Genomic DNA, 19,416 nt, shown 5'->3' on the forward strand with positions numbered 1-19,416 from the left:
GAGGAACCTCCTGTAGCATCTATGGGAAAATGTCCCAGGTGGCCAATATGTGTCTCTTACACAACCCGTGTGGCCATTTCTTCCATTCTGGCCTTCCCTCCACTTCCAATAGCACAAGGAAGTTGGGAATGTTAGCCTTTGGATAAACTGGATAAATTTACACTGTATGCTCTGATGTTCTCACGTGGCACAGAGACACTGCACTACAGCATAAGGCACAACGTCGCCAAATTACATACAGGAGGTACACAAGAATGTGGAAGAAGACAGAACTCGGACCATATTGAAAAGCTGAATTCATTCACCTTTCTGTGGAAATACTGGTTAAATCCTATTCAATACAGTTAATTGTTTTCCCTAATTTTTTGCAAAGTCCATCCTGAATTATGAAAATAATGAGATGCCAAACGCTACACTTGAACACTCCGTAATCAGTAACTTTTAAATCCCATTAACAGAAAAGCTCTAGTCACATTCTTTATTAAGTTATTTACCTCTTTAATTCAATTTATCATATGGTCTACTTGCCTGATTGCATGGTAATGCAATGTGGATGACTAAACAGCTTACAGAAATCTTTTTTACCTCATAAATACACGTGGGAGAAGAAATGTACCACCAACGTCCATTTGATGGAGATAAGTCCATTTTATCAGAGGACAAACAGACTCCAGTTCTGCTGGTGAGCTCTAATTGCTCAGGTCACCATGGAGGGATGGGGTCTAGGTTTGCCTCCTTCTTTGGCTTCGTTATTTTTGTAACTGCAGTGAAACCTGTTAACAACGGGCTGATAGAAATTTGACCTAGCTCCCCAATGACTATAAAACACGCTTCCATTCCTGTGAAGGCAATCTTCCTGAACCGAGTTTTTAACTGGTTTTCTCAAATGACTGCACTACTGCTCGGGGCTGCATCTCTGCAATCTGTGGGAGTTTAGCTGTTGGTAACAATGTCTCCAAGGAAACTGCAGTCAGTGGAGAACTATCTCCGTTTCCTGGTAAGGTTTTTCGGCTTTCTATCCAGTTTCCTTTCCTGTTCACAGAGATGACTATCTGAAGAGTTTGGTTAGTTCTAAATCACTTATGGTACTGTCAAAAAAAAGACTGTTTGACAAAGTGAACAGAAACAAAATTAAAATAGATCCTGTAGAGTTCACTCAAGCCCATCCCTATTAAGCCATTTGGTCACTGAAATGACACCCGCAATATTCTACCTTAGTTTTTTAGCAGTGTTGAACATTTGGTCCACTATATTTAGCATATACTTGCTTTTGTCTGTGCTTCTGAATTCCACAGTATTCAGAACTTGCCAGTATTACTGAGTATACTGCAGGCTCTTCACTGTTTCTGATCACTCTACAAGAGGATTAAATATTATGAAGAACACCTGTTAACAATAAATTCCTACTTGCATTGTCCATAGGTACTGTGGAAAGCTAGCCATGGTTATTTCTTCATATGCTGTAACATAAAAATGTAGTACAGCACAATAAATTAGTCCTAGACTCATAATGGGATTTTTTTTTTAATACCTCATTTCAAACATACACATGCAAGTGTTGAAGGTTACTTCAGAAATACACTGACAGACTAAAAATAGATTTTTTTTTTCCTGTGGTATCTTTAAAAATTTCTTCCAAAATGGAAGTATAGAAATAAATATTTGGAATCTATTAATTTTTTTTGATCCTTTTTTCCTTCTTATAAGTCTTTAAAATGAAACAAACTACAAATTAATCCAAGTAGCACATTTAGCTCTATCTTGGTCAAATAGCCTGAACCAGTGCTGATCCCACTGAACAATGCACTGAAAAAGCTGATTATACAATCAGTATACAGAAATGGGTGGAAGGAAGAGACAGCTGTTTCTAGCGAATAATTTAAAGCTCTGCCTGAGAGAAAATATCCTTGGTTTTCACCAAAGAGGAAAGCAAGGAATGATTTCAGTAACTTCTAGCACAAACACAAGGTTCTCAAAATGGAGAAGGCCATTGTTCTTCATACTAGAAATATTTTATCATTTGCGCAATTGTGATCAATAATGGTCAGAGGATTGGCTTTGTTTCTTCTGGCTTAACATAAATAAACAGTAGACTCTCTTCTGTTTGCAGTAATTTGCAGTAATGTGGCCAAATTAGGGAAGAAACAGCTACATAAACTAGAAATACATCCAAACTACTGCAGTTAGACATCTTGCACGGGTGCTCCACTTCCAGTTCTGTGCTATAGCACGTGTAATGGTTTTCTAAGGAGTGTTGTAATCTCAGATGTAAAAGGCAAACAGGAGAGGACCATATCTGGCCTCTTGAGAGCATCACTTAAGTAAAAAAAGATAAAGGTAACTGTTCTTATCACTACATTATAATAAAGTCATGTAAGACATTACCATATCCTGTGCATTCTTTTAGCAGTTCAATGCTATACAAGAAATAGCAACCTGGGATCCAAACTACACAATGTAGTATACATCTCTTCCAGTCTCCCAAGTCTCGTAAGTTAAAGGTCAGATTCTCAGCCATGAACTGGCTAGAGTTTGGAGAGACAGAAAGAAACACAGAGACAGAGTCATAGTTTCACCATTCTGGAGTCTTTTTGTCCCAGCATAGTCTAGGGCAGTCTCATGCATGTATGTCCTCAATTACCACAGCTGCTTGCAGTCTCCATCAGTCACCTGATCATTACTTGGGCATAGATCACTCAACACTCACCTGATCTGTCCCCCAGCACAAAACTGTGACCATGGGCTACCAATCTGCTATTCCAATCAACTGAAGCTAAGGATTAGTCCCCTGAAAGGAGATTCAGCTACTTCCAGTCTCTTCAAAGGCACAACCAGATCGCAGCTGAGAATTTGGCCTTTGATTTTCACTTGTCATCTCCACAGAAATGCTAACCGTTGCCTAGCCAGATGGATCTGTGTAAACATTTTTACATTTAGTGCCTGCATATCTTTCACCTATTCTGGTGAAAAGAACATTTCTGATCAAGATTTCTATTGAGTTTAAACTTTTCAACTCTTTAACAAAGTTGACCGCTTGCTTGATGCAATTTGAACCCCTAAGGAAAGCAACTACCTATGCCATAGTGAGAGAGAAATAAAACAGACCATAAATAAACCTTGTGTTCTTCCCAGGCTCCACCTGGAAACTTTTTTTTCTTATTTATTTCACAGCATTCCTTCACAAAAGTGTATCTCTCATTCACTCAAAGATGTGCCACACTCATCAAAGCACAGGAAAACTTGTTTTGCTTAATTCTGAAGTCACTTTTAAAACTCTGCTGAAAATTTAACTTCACTCAATTATAGAAAAGTGGAAGGGTGATAAATGTGTGTGTATGGGGAATATGTGTTCAAAGGAAATCAGAGGAGCATGACTGAAAAATATGGGGAGAAAAAAAACGGTAAAAAAAAACCCCAAATGAAAAGCATTCAAAGAATTCAAATTAAAAGTTGAACACTGTGGGCATCAGATGTAATTTAGGAAAAAATCCTCAAGCTGGTCAGCAAGGTCAAAGAAGGACCACGTACTTAACATCACCTTACCAAACAAAAAACTCCAATTTTGAGAATTCCATCAGATTTCAGATTTAACAAGATTCACCCATTCTTATTTTGGAGTGAGAATTTCCCAAGTTGCAACACAAAATAATGCTTAGTAAAAATATATGGAGCTCTATAACTCCTTTGCATAACTTCTCTGGAGTTGCACTCTCCCAGGCTGGACTCTCTTTTCTTTTTCTGCTGTTCATTTCCTCCCCCTCACCACACATTCTGACAATTTTAATCTAGCAGGGAAAGTCCTTTCCTAGCAAGCACTGTCAAAATATTCAGGACACTGGCCTTGCACTCAGAGAATGCAATGCTGTGTCCAGACTGCAGTGCTGGGTGCCTCAGGGATTTGTAATAATCGACATGCGTATTCCTAGCAGTCAAGACGTGTTCCACTGCACAGGTGCACACCTCTGCCTTTGATTTGTTTCGGGTCCATGTTCCTTCCAAAGGCAAGTCTGGTGCAGCCAGAGCAGTCTGAAGAGAGGGATGGTTCTCTGCTAGCTGAGGGGAGGAAGACAAATCTGTTACCCATTACTCTGTTAGGACTTAACTCATTATCCCCAAAAACTCCAGCCTTTACAATGGGAAAGTAGCACACAGTTTTTATAAATAAGAATTATTGACCTTTTTAAATAGTTTCAAATGAAGAAACTCTGCATCAAATGTGAGTATAATTTAGGAACTACTACATAGCAGCAAAACTACATTAGACTTTCTGATTTTTCCATGGTATCCTTGGATAGATACACCACCCAGTAGACCATGTTAAATGCTCCGAAGGTAACAGGAAATAAAATGCGTGCATATTTGTCTATCTTACTCGTGCCAGAGTGGGAGGCGGGGGGAGCAGGTGGTGTGACAGCAGATGGCTTTGCAGATGCTCCTAATGTATTAGATGTGGTGGTCTGAATCTGCTCCAGTCTAGATCCAAGCAAGTGCTGAATGGAAGGGGATCCAGCTGTGGCATGCTGGGATACAAATCCAGTTAAAATTGGGGTAGAAGGAGGAGCTGGAGGGGTAGCTCTTGCAGAAGATAATGTCTCTGACGCGTTGATGTGTGTGAAAGGGTTGGGACTTGATGCAGAAAGGGAGTGGGGTGTAATGTCCGAAGACCCCTGAGCTACAGAGGTAGGCTGGATGGAGCTGTGCCTTGTGTCAATTCGGCTCCCACCATCAGCTTCGGACTGTACTGCGGCATTCATTCTTTTCCTCACATTCGAATTAGAATCTGTACTCTGCAAGGTTATAAAAAAAAAAAAACAACTAGTAATTCTCAAACACTTAAACAGAAGCAATGGAAACTTTATAACCAAGCACTATTAAAATAATATAAATATAACCAGTAGCTTGATACTGAAGCACAAAGATACTGCATGCTCATGAAAACAGATCTAATAGCACATAAAATGATAAAACAAGAGTTCCTTTTACCTGTGGCTGGAATACTAGGGTGAACACATCTGATGCCTCACACTCCGTGTGATGTGGTACTTACGTAAACTTAATATCATGAGGCTAAGGATTCTTGGATTAGAGTCGGGGGTTTTTTACAGGTTTATGCTCAAAACAAAATTCTCTGATGTCCACCTATTTCTCTGGTGATATAAAAACTTTCCAGATGCAACTTAACACCCACGATGGTTTATTTCTGCTTTATATCTCCAGAAAAGTAACTACCACATATTAGGAACCCTAGTCTGTCTTCTAGAGTAGATACTATTAAAATGTAAGTATTTACCAAACCAAGTTACCACATTGCTGCTCTTTCAGAAATAAAGGCAGTGCTTTTTCAGACCAACCACAGGCAATAAATTCTTCAGCTGTAATAGAACCAGTGAATAAATCAGTCATTCATCAACTACTCATTTCCATTAATTAACTAAGAAAAGTGGTGAATTCTTGATCACTTGATGTCTTCAGGCAAGTCTGGGTGTCATTCTGAAAGATATATGTAAGCCAAATAGTACTGATTAGGCTGGATGAGAAACTGAATTGCAGATAAGGAAGTATAGATGGGAAATTCAGCAGAGTTTAATATTTTACTGACTTCTGGGAGTGGGACTCAGGCTCTGCCCTTCTCTGCATTTAAGAGGAAGCCTAACATCTCCTGAACCTCCTTCTAGAAGGGTACCTGAGCAGACTTTTGAACCTTCAGCCCTGCACCTTAAAATATAATATAAAAAATTATATTTTAGCTATAGTATATATTTTATGCAAAGACTCACTGCTTTACAAAAGACAAAGATTTAATGGCAGATAGGGTAGACTTACTCAACAGCAGAAATACAGGTCTAAATACGAGCAGAAACAAACAATCACTTATTTATCAAAACATCGTATGTTTTGCACCTCCCTGATGATACCATTCCCAATCATTGCCCTGTACCACATCTGCTGTGTCTTTGGCTCCCCTTCCCTTCCCAATACCTGAGAACCATGCCAAAGCTCACAGCACAATGAAAAGGGAGAGCAAGTGGGCAGCAATCTCTCTCATCTCCTTCCTCTGACAGCGATTCCCTCCAGCTAAGTGCCAGAGCAGTAATGGAGAACAATTCAGGTGTTATTCAAGTAGCACCTTGAGTAGTGAGAAGCGTGACAATCATGTCTGTCTGCTGCATCAGTTGTGCTTAGCTGTTTTGCTCAAGGAAACAGAGAAAAAGGAGCTGCAAAAAAAATCTGAAAAAAGAATTTAAAAACAAACAAAAAGAATCACTTGATATCTCCAGTACTCCTATCATGGCCAGAATGCTGATCCTAAATCCTGTTAATTGCAGTACAAATCAGCCACTGGCAAAACTGCTGGCCTGAATTTATCTGAAGCTGTCAAGATATATGCCAGTTCATGGCTGATCTATTTGACAGCTCATGGTTGATATATTAAAGGATCTCTCTTATGTTTCAAAGTTTTCCTTCCTGCATAGAAGCATGTCAATCCCTTTCATTTATTCTTCTGCATCTGCAACCCAAAGAAGCATAGGACTGGAATAAACACCAGAGGAAACTGGTATTACCTGGAAGAAACTAATTTTTCTGTTTGAAAGAGAAGCCTGAGTCACTCTTTGGGGAGTACACACAGGTGTGCCATTTGGATATTTTCATACTAGGGTTGTCAATGACCCTGGAATGGTGAAGCAGCTTTCAAGAATGCTAAATTGAAACTATTAAAATCAATCGGGACATGAATGCATTTACTAGAGACTCAGTAATACCTGAGGAGTACCTGCAGATCCTTGGACAACCTGGCTTTGCTCAAGTAAGATTCTCCCAACATAAAGCTCTCAAGCACTGCAAAGTAGATCTGCACTGGAGCTGAGACATGTCTCACTTCCCCTCCTGCTCTCTGCCTGCATTAGACCAGTAGCTCAGAGGTGGTGCTGCTGGAGGACAAGAGCAACCGTAAAAGAATGGTCCCAAGAGCAAAACAGAGAACTAAGTGCCATTCACAGAGGCACCATTTCACTCTCCTGCTCACTTGTACTGTCACCTGTTTTCAACAGCCACCTCAGTGTCCTTCTCTTCTGTGCATCATCAACCACAGATACTGGTAAGTCAGAGAGGTGACAGCCAGGCTTCTTCTCACATTTCTTTTGTGGGTACTTGTTTCCATCAATTCCATTTGCATAATACCTCCTCTTCCCCCACTCTGGCTGTTGTCTAAGTGACCAAATAAGACTGGTTCCTATTTAATCCACTACTCATTGCCCATTATACTGATTATTCCAGAATAAAGTTATCTATACTATTTCAGACGGTAAAAACATGTAACTGTTTAAGTCTACTGGATATTCTCTTTCTTGACACTGATACACAAAGACTCCAATACTTCAGGAACCTTAAGTTTAGACAGAAACCCAGTTTCCTTGTTAGTATTACAATGTACACATAAAGACCAAATAGATAACATTGTAAGATACGACAACGTAGCACTAGATCACAAATCCCCAAACTATGAGTACATTTTTTGTTAATTCTCTGGAAACCACCTTCCACGTGCTCAGAGCAGGGAAATTAGAAATAATATTTCTAACATGCTCTAAAGACAACTTATCACTGAAAGGCCAGGTTGGATGGGGCTTTAAGCAACCTGGTCTAGTGGAAGGTGTGCCCATCCATGGAAGGGGGGTTCAACTAGATGATCTTTAAGGTTCCTTCCAAGACAAATCATTCTGTGAGTCTATGAAAACTGGTCATTCTTGCATAATGTCATTGTAATAGTTTAGATCTGTGTTCCTGAATTGAACCTTGTGCTTGCAATGTACTGAAACAAGCATTTTCCATGGCGAGAGATGCTACATTACACACAGGAATGCAAGCGCTTTGGCCACTGCTGGAGTAGCCTGTTAACCATTAATGCTCACTCTGACAGTGCTAGGAATAACTTAAATACCAGAGATAGAAAATACTCTGCATCAGTGCTTAGCTTCAATACTATATGCACCCCAGAACCCTACCTAAGGGGGACACATTCCAACTCTTGTCCACAGTAGGTTTTGCAGAATCAGCGTGCAGCAGCAAACAAGACATGACATTTTTAACATGGCAGCTGTATCACTCCTGCCACGAGTGATGAACACCCAGCTCCGTGCCCTGTCAAAGCTGAGCAGAACGCATACTCACTGCCAGGGTGGCCTTGCCAGCCCATTGCCCACCATCTACTCTCATATACCCTTTTCTTCCACTTGCCTTACATAAGACTGTATCATGACAATAGCTCATTACCCTCCTTCAAAGCACTCAAGTGTCTCTCCTTTTTGGGTCTTCCAGTTGAGAAGTTTCTAGAAAAAAAATCTTGTTATTGGCTGTAAACATATGACCTCTATGTATTCCTCTATTCAGTTTTATAAAGATAACTCATTTCTTCCCACATTAGTCTATTCCTCCTCTGTACTGATGCTGTCTCACAAATCTACATAATTTGAAGATTAGTGCCAAGGTCACTAACAAAAATAATAAACAATGCTGATTCCATGTCCAAGCCTTAATGAGCCAAATTCTGTTGACATCAGCTGAAGTCAGGTTAACCACTACATTGCAAAACATAGTAAAATGCGACATGCAGTTTCTACTGAGCAAAACATTCCACAGACATTTTGGCTATGGTGCATACCCCTAGTAAACCGATATTCTGATAATAACAATCTAATCAACATATTGACATATGTAAAGCACTTGCTGTCTCCCAAAATTATTTTACTTGGTCTTTTCAAAAACAACAGCAAGAAACACAAACCTACTGCCTATCAGTAGCTTTTAGTTTGGAGACACAAAACAATAAATAAAACATGAAAATTAAATGGAAATTAAATTAAAAGGCAACCCAAGAAATAAAGGGATTATCCAAGTAAAGATTCCTTTCTGAGGGAAAGTCAGGAAACCACTCAAATATCCTGAGCCAACAGAGAGCTGCTGTGCTAGTCCAGATGGGGCTCCACAGGAAATACTGAGTCCACATTTTTTACATTCTCACTCTAGATCGAGAAAGAATCTCATTTTCTGGAAGCACTTCAGTGGGATTTTTTGGAAACACTTAAAATGGTGTAGCTCAGGAGCGCAAAATGGCAGCCTGGAAGCTACCATAAAATGCACTATATTGCAGCATGTGATGCCAGCCTTAATACATATAAACACAGTAACTTGCTGCTTATGTAAATGATGCTTCACCCTTACTTTGAAATAGCCTATCATTCTGACTTAGTCCAACCAACTTCACACTTCACAACCACCACCAAACCAGAAGTTATAAGTACTTTGCTTTGCTATATCCTCCTTTAAGAGGAAACCTTCTTGCTATTGATCCCATCAGGAGAACTCAGCCTCTGAAGCTTAACTGGCCAAAACACTATATATGGGAGTTTCAAAATCCTGGGCGATCTGAGAGCATGATTCCTGTCCAAGCATTGACAAAGATCTCAGGAGCTCTAATAATAATCTAAGAATATGTATTTTGTTATAATTGTAAGACATCTTCATTGGATAAAGCTCTGTGGTTGACTGGGATACATTAATGCAAAGAACCTACAGCCTCAATCTCCTATTCGATTTTTAATAGCAAAGATGGGCAACAGTGAAAGCTAAGTTTCAGCCTCCATGGGATTTCAAACATTTATCACCAAGGCTTTGATTTAGGGACACTAAAACATACAATATGCCAGAGGTTGACAGATGACTGCACTAATGAAGCCAAACTTCTGGACAAACAAACTGAAACTGGATGGTCTTTAAGGTCCCTTTCAATCCAAACCATTCTGTGATTCTATCCAAACGAATATTTAATTAGTCCATACAAATATTTTTTTTTTAAAACTGTGAATACAAGAGATGTAGAAAGCACCGATCCTACGCATAAGCATACTTTACTGGTGAGGCATGAGACCATAGGATAGGAGGTTCAAATTCTGTCAGAAAAATTCTGTCATGCAGTATATAGTATACAAAAAGCTTTTGAAATATTTACTGTATTAAGAAGCATAGAAATCTTGCTTTAATTTTAAGCATCACATGCTATTTTGCATAGTTTTTATCTTTGAAAGAACTGAAGTGGGGAAAGATACATTCAGTACAAATTCTTCCTCTGTAAAAAGTCCTGGTGTAAGATGCTAGTCCCAGAGCAGAAAGTTCATTTTATTTGGCATGAAGACACGATAACTAAACCAACCTCCTTGCAGGTGTGTGTAAAATGTGGTAATTAATTCTGTATCCTTCCTTTGACAAGTGGATACACATGCAATTGACCATGAATGGTACAATGAATGATGCCTTTAGCATACTTCAGGATAAATCTATACCATTTATTGTTAAATACTGCGCCAGATCTGTGGAGCAAGTTTGATGGTCACCTTCTATGACAGAATGTATAGAACAAAAAAAAAAACCTACAACAAATCTATTGCCAAAAATCAATTTGTAGATCATTTGCTCTTCCATTTAAGCTCAACTTTGATGGATACTGCTGTTTACTACCACACTAAAATGATGCACAAATATGAGTCAATCTAAACTCTTCAATATTTAACAAGGTTTGCACACTATAAACAGCTGCTCACATAATGTGGAAATTCTGAAACTTTCTCTAAGCCTACATAAGCCTTGACTTGAGCCAAAAAAAATAAAGCACTCGATTGTTTTGTATGTATTACCAGTTTTTGACAAGCAAGCCAATTTTGCACTTCAATGAAGTCAAGATTGCAGATTTAGCATGAATTGAAGTAGCAAGCAGCAGCTGAGCTGAGATTCATGGGAAGGGGATAATCTGCACAGCAATATACAATACTGAACTGACAAACTTAGTCATCTTGTTACAGAACAAAGAGAGCTGGTAACAACCACAGCACATATTCCCTATGATAAGGCCAACCTAGAATCTGTAAAACAAACAAGAACATTATTTAAAGTCACATGCCACAGAATGCAGCAATGATAAAAGTGACTACTAGGGCATCAGGCAACTTTATCCTTAGGACTGTATTTAAGAACATAAGCACTGAGAACACTGCAAGCTGTGAGAAATTTCTCACAGCACTGTACAGTTAGTTCCTTCCTACAACTCAAGGGCATCTTCCTATAGCCTGTTAGTGCTCTACATAGCATCTTTAAATCAGTCTCTGCAATTTTAAATTGCTTCACCATTTTTATGATGGATACATCTTGTTGGAATGTGCATCCAAAATAAGCAGTTTCTACTGCCTGAGCTCATAGAGAAGCAGTAGTACTTAGTGCTGAAAATCCCCTTGGTAGGCCCTCTGGCCACTAGGAAGCACAGCCATCATCAACTCTTGATAAGCAGGTACGCATTAAAACTAGGGCCGTGTATTTGCAATATAATTCAGATGTATTCTTCTAATCCACCTCAGCACTCTTTGGAAAATAGGTCAGCAGTCCTGGGGTTGGATATACAGACACTTCAGAAGACCTGAGTCAGCCTCATCCTATAACAGACCTTCACAGCATCATTGTGAAAGGTCCCAGAGCTGCTTTTGCATCATTTGTTTACGTAAATGTTCATTACTGCAGGTCAGTAAATTTTCTAGATCCTTAGCAGATTTTTGATGTGGGGTATCCCTAAAGTGGCTTATCTCTCTGAGACAGAGGCAGTACAGTATTTAAAGCAGTAGGTTCTATTTTCTCAAGGATAAATTCACAGCAGAATTTACAAGTCACATCACCACCATCTGGTACCAGTCCCAGAGATTGCAAGCTAATGCTTCAACATTCAGCAAGCAGCTGTCAAAGCTGGAGAGAAATGCCCTGGGTAGGATCACAGCCTAAATTACATGCCTTTGCAGAAGCAGCCATCCAACCATACCCAGTGCTTTCAGCTCTGAATTCTTTCCTGAAGCTAAAGCTACATCATACTGTAAGAAGACACTCACAAAAAGACTCTGTCCTCCTCTATAGTAACTCAGAGACCAGGACAGGAACGTAGGTTTGGTGATAGGACACCTCTTCTCACATCTGCCCTGACTGTCACAGGGATATTAACACAAGCTTCCCACATGTCAAGCGCTTCCCCACCAGGCTACTGGATATTCTAGAACTAGTGGTCCTCATTCCTTGTTATGGATATTGCATTCTGCCCACTTCAATCTCACCCTCTGGTGTCAGTGCATGCACAGACAAGCTGGCTCCAGAATCAGCTCCTCTCCTTCTCCCTGGCCCCATATAAATTATTTAACATAAGAAGAGTAGCTTCAATAGGAACCTAACATCCCACAGACTACCTAGCAATCTGGTTACTAATACCATTCTCCAAGACAGAAGGGGCAGGACTCAAGTCTCCTCAGACTCCCATGTGGGATTTGTGGGAAGCTGTATCTAATAGGCATGCTGGCCATTCAGATGAAACAAGTGTCTTTCCACCCAAGATGCATGGCAAACACTTTGGAACCAGCAAGTCAGTTCTGTACATGACTACCCAGGGAAATTTAGTAATTAAGCATTTTAGGTGCCTAATTATAATTTCGGATACTTAATCCCCCTAAGTAAAAAACCAAAACAAAACACAAAAAACAAACAACCAAAAACCAAAGCAAATCTGATAAGAGTATCACAATCAAAGCAGCTTTAAAATTGCACTGAAGAACTTTAACTATTTAATCAAATAATCAAGCATGTAACAAAGAGGTATTACTACAATGGAATTAAAAGTAAACAGTAAATAAACATCTTTATGCCTCGCTGTTCATTTTGCAAGACCAAGATTAGAGCCTTCCATGACAGCATTATCAAACCTTCAATGAGATGCAGGTAAATTAATATATAGGAAGGTCAGTGATGCGCTATATGAAAGCATAGGTTTCCCAAATTGGAAGATCTCAATTAACTCAAACAAAAACTCATGCAAAAATTGGAAGGCTTAAAGTAACCAAAAGTCTGGCACTACTTACTGTTTAGCTGCAACATAAAAATTGTTTGTGTGGTAATTTAGTAATATTTTCCTATTAAACTCTATCATAGTGTTTTTTCATTCTTACAATTTTTTCCCAAGAAAACAGTCTGTTCTTCTGGGAGGACATTATATAGCCTGCCAAATTCACACCATTTGACATTTACCAGGGAAGTAGCATGTTGTCATCAGTGTAAATAATGCTGCTTGTCCCAAATCCCACTGAGTCACCATATTGCCATGCTGTTAGCAAATGCACAACTTGGAGGAGAAATCTACCATGTTTTACTCTTATGTTGTAGAGTCAGTCAATCAGAATTTTACTGGAATAGTACTAGAGATTTTGTTTTGCCTTACAGAGCCCTGGAACACTACCCAGTAAAAGCTCCACCTGCCACTAAATTCAAAGAATTCTAGTCCATAGCTTCAGAGGTGCAAAGAGCAATGCAGGCTATTTTGGAAGGAGAAAAAGAGGGGAGATATGCTGTAAGAGCCAGTCCACCACCTATGCTGCTCATTTTGTGATCTGAATCATATGATGGGAGGGAAGCAGAGGTAAGAACACTATTCCATCTTATGTTCCATCATTGTACATGCCTACAAGTGCACAATGTGGAAGAAAAGAGAATTTCAGGTTATTAAAGAGGCCTAAATTAGAAGAACCTTCTTTCAAAAAATGGGTGTCAAATTTATGCCAAATAAACCATCTATCTGTATGGTGCTTAAGAGCTATATATATACATACATACATGTATATATGTATGTGTGTATATGTAAGTATGCATAGATATGGTTCTTAAGCACTGGTGTGCACAATTCTTAAAACATTTTATTTATGTCTATCATGACAAAACAGAAAGAACTGAAAATATAACTACAGGGTGAGGAATAACTCTATTAGGCTACATTGTGCGCTAACCAACTGTGGAGGTGCTCTGTATAACATCTTTGAAAAGAAGAATAACGGCTGATTAAGGACCAAAGGCTTTCATTATTTTCTGTATCTTTCAATTTTCACTGACCTTAAAGCTGTAGTTAAATTTGTTTCAGTAGCTTGCTGAAAATGCCTTGAACACTCATTGCCTCATAGATTTTCTCAAGCCTCTCAACGCCTATTTCTTCTGACTCCAATTTTCCCAGTGTAAAAATGAACTCAGCTAGAAATCTCACACACAGCTGTGAAACTCAATTGCAATTTGGTGTCATTGGGCTCACCAGTATTGAAAATCCTTCATGAGGGGGAAAGAAAACTGATTTAAATATAAGTACAGAAAATGCAAAAAATACAAAGAGCCTTGTGTTCCAAGGCATCATTCCATACTAATCATCATATGAAAAACTATAAACTCCTTGACAATTAGCATTATAAGGAATGCTGAACAACCTGAAAATCTTATCTCTGTCACCATACAGGTTTATTCCGACTTGGCTTTCTGAAACGCTACCACTTTTTTTTTTGAGTACCTAATGTTTGACTGTAGAAAAATAAGAAAAAAAAGAAAAGGAAGGAAATTGTAATTAGATCAGTACAAGATCTTGCTTAATGCCTGCAACTGATATTAGCAATACAAGTTATTTTCATGCTAAACAGGACTGCATTGCTTATTCTAATGTCAAAGCCATAAGGTTTCAGCAGACCAGCACAATGACAGGAAAAGGCACTTAAGGGTATTTTTTAAATTAAAAAGACAACATGGTGTAGTATTTTCTAGAATAACCACTTGAAAGACTGACATTACTGAGCTATGATTTGGTTTCCGAAATAAAAGCCTCACTGTAATACCGTTTAAATTAAGTCTTCCAGAAACTACAATACACTGTCAGGTATTTGAGCATCGGATGAGTAACAGCTGAGTATATCCTTCATATTCCCTTGCCTGCTACTGTGGTAGTTCATTGTAATACTTTCAGAAAATTGAAGAGTGAGCAATTACCACATTTTCTAGTAAGGGTTGGAGGAGATAGCACTCCAGAGGGATTTCCTGTTTAGCTATAAATCAAGTGTCGAAATCGAACTCCTGCTTTTTTTGTATTTTTTTAAAATAACCCCAACCAAATACAAAAAAAGAAACAACAAAAAACTTTCTCATTATCAAGAAGAAAAAAACCTCATTTCCCAACTTTGAATTCCAGCAGTTTTGTTCATTTTATCAGCACCCAGTCATTTTATACTCAATTCTGCAATTCAATGGGAGTTTACATCACAGTTAAGTTGGGTCAGAATCTAGCCCCAAACCTAACTGGCGAGTAATTACTCTGATCACTTTGCAGCAGACAAATGTTTTTACTTTCAGTGTAAATTTATTCCACAACTCAACCATGTTAAAGGTAGAGCAGTACCAGGTTCTTGGAAAGAGACCAAATTTTTCAATACAGCACTTTAATTTGTGCTATTTAGAAAGACATACTATGTGAAATATTAAGAAAACCATTTTAAATGGTACACCCCACATTTATGCCTCAATCGTACTGTTTGAGCACACATTTAGCTTTATACATTGCAAGTAGTGCCAGTTGCTGGGTAGGATTATCTAAGTCTAACGAATAAAGTAAAAAAAAACAAAATAAACAAAACAAAACAAAGAGAAACAACAAAAACACAAACTAAACCAAACAAGCAATTAAAAAAACCAGGAAAATCTTCACAAAAATTGTACCTGAGCATCACAGTTAATAAAATAAGAACCATTATGGATCTATTCTATCTTCAGGTGTTCAAACATTCAAAGATCCCACAAAGTCACTGCAGTCTTACCCCAGTGACTATATAAATAGAGTTCAGTACAAAAGGTTCCAGTTGTTTATGACCTGCACCTATACTCATCCTACTTAAACATAATGCTAGCATATTATGACTGTAAATAACCGACAGCAAAAATGTTGACTAATGGAACTAGAGTGACAGAAAATTGTAGACATGTCAAAGAAATTATTCACATGGCACAGCAGCCTCCCTTTGTACGGTCCTGGCTCTGTAATTGCATGAACTCTACACATTTCTTGAGCCTTCATTAAGATCCAAGTTTTAAATGCCACTGCCCTAAAAAAACCTGAACTATAACACCCTAGGCAGCATAGGAGTAGTGAAGCAGCAAATATTATTATATTTAAAAACTTGAAATGCTGTTTCAACTGCAGGTCTATTCAAGTCACACAGAGAGGAGGTAGGCTATGCATCCACATAAGGAGTTCACTAAACATATCATCACCTTGTGGTCCAAGTATCACCATTAAGATCTGTCTGCTCTTCAGATAACTCCCTCCACATATATGAAAAATGGTTGTAACTCCACCTCTCTATTTACTGGGACAGGGGAAGCGATTTTTCTACTAGTCCAAGGAAGAAGCAAAGAAATTAAGCAGCAAGTGCATCTCCCAGTACCTTCAAGTTCTACTCTAGAGATGGTACATTTTATTTTAACGTATAAATTTTATACATTTATATATTTATTGTATATTTTATTCTCTTCATTACAGAATATGTCTACATATTCAAAAAGAAGTTTTGGTTCAAAGGTTAAAATTTCCACTTTCACTTACAGTCTAGGCTTTAAACACAAGACATACACACACACACACACACACACACACACACACACACACACAAACACAAACTAACGAACAAACAAACAGAAAAGAAAGATATCCAGGCTATGGCCTCTGGATTGTACCCAGCCTATGAGAACAATTTATCTGGTCCAATCCTTGCTCTGGAAGTCATGAGAAAAGACACAGAGCTGAGCATGAACCTGATAAATTGCTCCAGATGTTCGTTCGCCAAATGCTTCCAAAAGATCCCCACCCTCATCATGTAACTTGAACTGTGTCCATCATATGACTAAAAGACAAGTACTCCCCATCACAGAACATACAATTTCATTACATGAAACCAGGTATGCAGATTGCCCACATGATGATGTTTCCTGTAAACTTGTCAGGTACATGTCAGTCACATATGACCCCATCATGGATCCTCCTGGTGAGGAGTGTGCATCTATACAGCCCTTGCATTCCTCCATTAGATGCTATGGGGCTTACTCAAGACAATGTGACACTTAAGTGGCTTCAGAAAAAGAGGAAGAAAGTTTGAGAGTTACCACCTACTTGTGACCGAGTTTGAAGAAATTATTCCATTCAAAACGTTTGTTTGAGCCTGACCTGTTTTTTTTATGTTTCACACTCTTTTAGCAAACAGCTGAGGTTGAAACTCATGCTAACAGTGTTTAGGAGCCTGTTTTTTCAGGACAATTTTTCAGAAGCATTCTTCATCTCCAAAATTGGGTAGATCTTTAAAAATAAACTTCATAGGAATGCAGTAAAAAGGAAATAGTGCAGAAGCATAAAAATAGACTCAGGAGTCCAATAACAAACTATAAATCATTCATTTCCATCACACACTGACTTGCAACAACACTTCGGCTTTTACTAAAGAAAATCAGAACATTTAGGGACAGGTTCATTACTTCTAACCTGAAAGCATTTACTCCCAAGTCAAGGATACCACAGGAGACCATGGTGTAAGTCATCTGTTTTGGCTTAGACAGACTCCAGCTCTATTTCACTGTGCCTGACAGAAGGGATGAGTGAGGCTGTCCACATCCTTTGTGAACTCAAGGCAGATCTCATACAAGCTTGGGTCCTACTCATGTGATGTCTACTGCAGAACTGCACTCCTCCTTATGAAAATACATTAAGTTTGTATCAGAAAGTTATAGGCAATAAGAAGAAAGAGTTGAAATGGGGCGGGAAGGGGACGAGATTGAATAATATCATGGCTAAACCCAAATCAAGTGATCGAGGAGCACACACTGCATCTGCAGGCACTACAGGCATGCTCCTGCCACCCCCAGCCCAGTAAATATAGCTTGACACCATTATTTTTTTTTAATTTACACAGTTCAGATTACTTAGCTAGTCTCCAAAATTCATTTAGCACTTACTGCAATCAATATATTAATCATTCACACCCACAAAGTAGCTCCAAAGAAGTAAATATCATTAATTAAGAGAATAACTTAGAAAAGCATATAGTCCATGTTTGCTACATTAAAAACATATTGGTTACGGTGAAGAAACACATAATATGAATGAACACATCCCAAATTACTTGATAGGAGTTGCCTTTGGTCCAATACAACTAAAAAAGTGTTTTTGACTAAAAAAAACCAAAACAAACAACACACCACCAAGAATTCTAATTAGTGTGAGTAATATATGGACTGATTCAATATAGATAACCTACTTTAATTCTATGATCAGAAATTGGTCAGACACATGCATGTCAAAAAAGGACTTCTAACTATGTACAATTTATTTTACCAAACATTACTATTAATATGTCTAATTTCTAGTACTATCGGATAGTAAAATCCCCATGTTCTATAGGGAATCCAGTGTCATAGTACAACTTGCTTCCTGCTAGAATCTCACTAGGACAATCTCACTAAGTTACTGGAGGAAAAAAAAAATGGAAAAAAAAAATCAAATGCACGTAACCACCCAGTGAATAATGCAGAATCAACAGCCCACGAAACAAAGTCTTAATTTAAAAGTGTAACATCACATTGCTTATTTTCTTAATAGCCTCAATCACTCTGTATTTTTCTCGTTTTCAGGGGATCTGTACAGATGGGACCTGAAAAGCCAGCACATTCAGCTGTATGCCATTTCAAGGCAGGCAAAAGTACAGGGCTAAGAGACATGAGAGAGGGATTTCCACCTCGAATTCATAGAAGATCCAAAGCAAGTTGCAAATGGTGAGACACACTAGAAAGAGCTGTAGGGATTAGTTATTGGAGCATCTTCTTTTGCAATTTACACACATTTCCTCTCTGGGCTAAGTGTAAATTTTTAATTTTGAGAGACTGATAAAGTCTGTCTGAAAAAGTTTCAAGTTTAAGATAAAACTTTTCCTTGAGCTCTGGCAATTGTATTGCTACAACAGAACTTCTAGCGCAACAGTCGCAACATAGTACAGACTTTTTTTAAACATTAACTGGGTTAAGAAATCAAAGCCTACCATTTAGCTATGGAGATAAGGTGTGTAATCTTTTAAAGAAACAATGCTTACAGATTACAAGCTACTGCCAGGCTATTGCCCTGCATTCTTTGTGCATCCCAAACTCACAGGGAGGCTGAAATTCTGTTATCTCTGGTAAATCAGCACTGATTAGACAGCATATGTGCAGAAAAAAAAATCAGATTCATGATAAGGCATAAGAAAATTCTAGACTGGCTTTTAGCAAAACCAAAAATTTTAAGTAGAAGGAATATATTACATGTCAGGTTGGAAAGCAGAGTCTAACAGTCACAAAAGCTTCTAACAAATTAGAACAGCCATATTAGCTTCTGTTCTGCTTAAGCAGGAGACCAGAAGTCATATTGTAGTCACAGAGAGGACTGCACGATAAGTAAGCCTTTATAACAGTACCTGTGGGCTCACCCTGTACGTCTGTCCTGGAAAAACAAAGAACTCAAGTCTT

General features: G+C 38.4%; 1 protein-coding gene across 1 annotated transcript in view; it reads right to left on the reverse strand.

Moving 5' to 3' along the window:
• Positions 1-4,253: 4,253 nt before the first annotated feature.
• GABRA4 (gamma-aminobutyric acid (GABA) A receptor, alpha 4) overlaps positions 4,254-19,416 on the reverse strand; it is a gene marked incomplete at its 5' end in the record, with an annotated part of 29,030 nt that continues 13,867 nt past the window's right edge. Inside the window, one exon of the mRNA XM_010181894.1 lies at positions 4,254-4,787. Within this exon, the coding sequence (XP_010180196.1) occupies positions 4,254-4,787 (534 nt within the window). The remainder of the gene's footprint in view (positions 4,788-19,416) is intronic.

The sequence above is a fragment of the Mesitornis unicolor genome, unplaced genomic scaffold (assembly GCF_000695765.1).
Source record: "Mesitornis unicolor isolate BGI_N332 unplaced genomic scaffold, ASM69576v1 scaffold20493, whole genome shotgun sequence".
In the NCBI taxonomy this organism is placed as follows: domain Eukaryota; kingdom Metazoa; phylum Chordata; class Aves; order Mesitornithiformes; family Mesitornithidae; genus Mesitornis; species Mesitornis unicolor.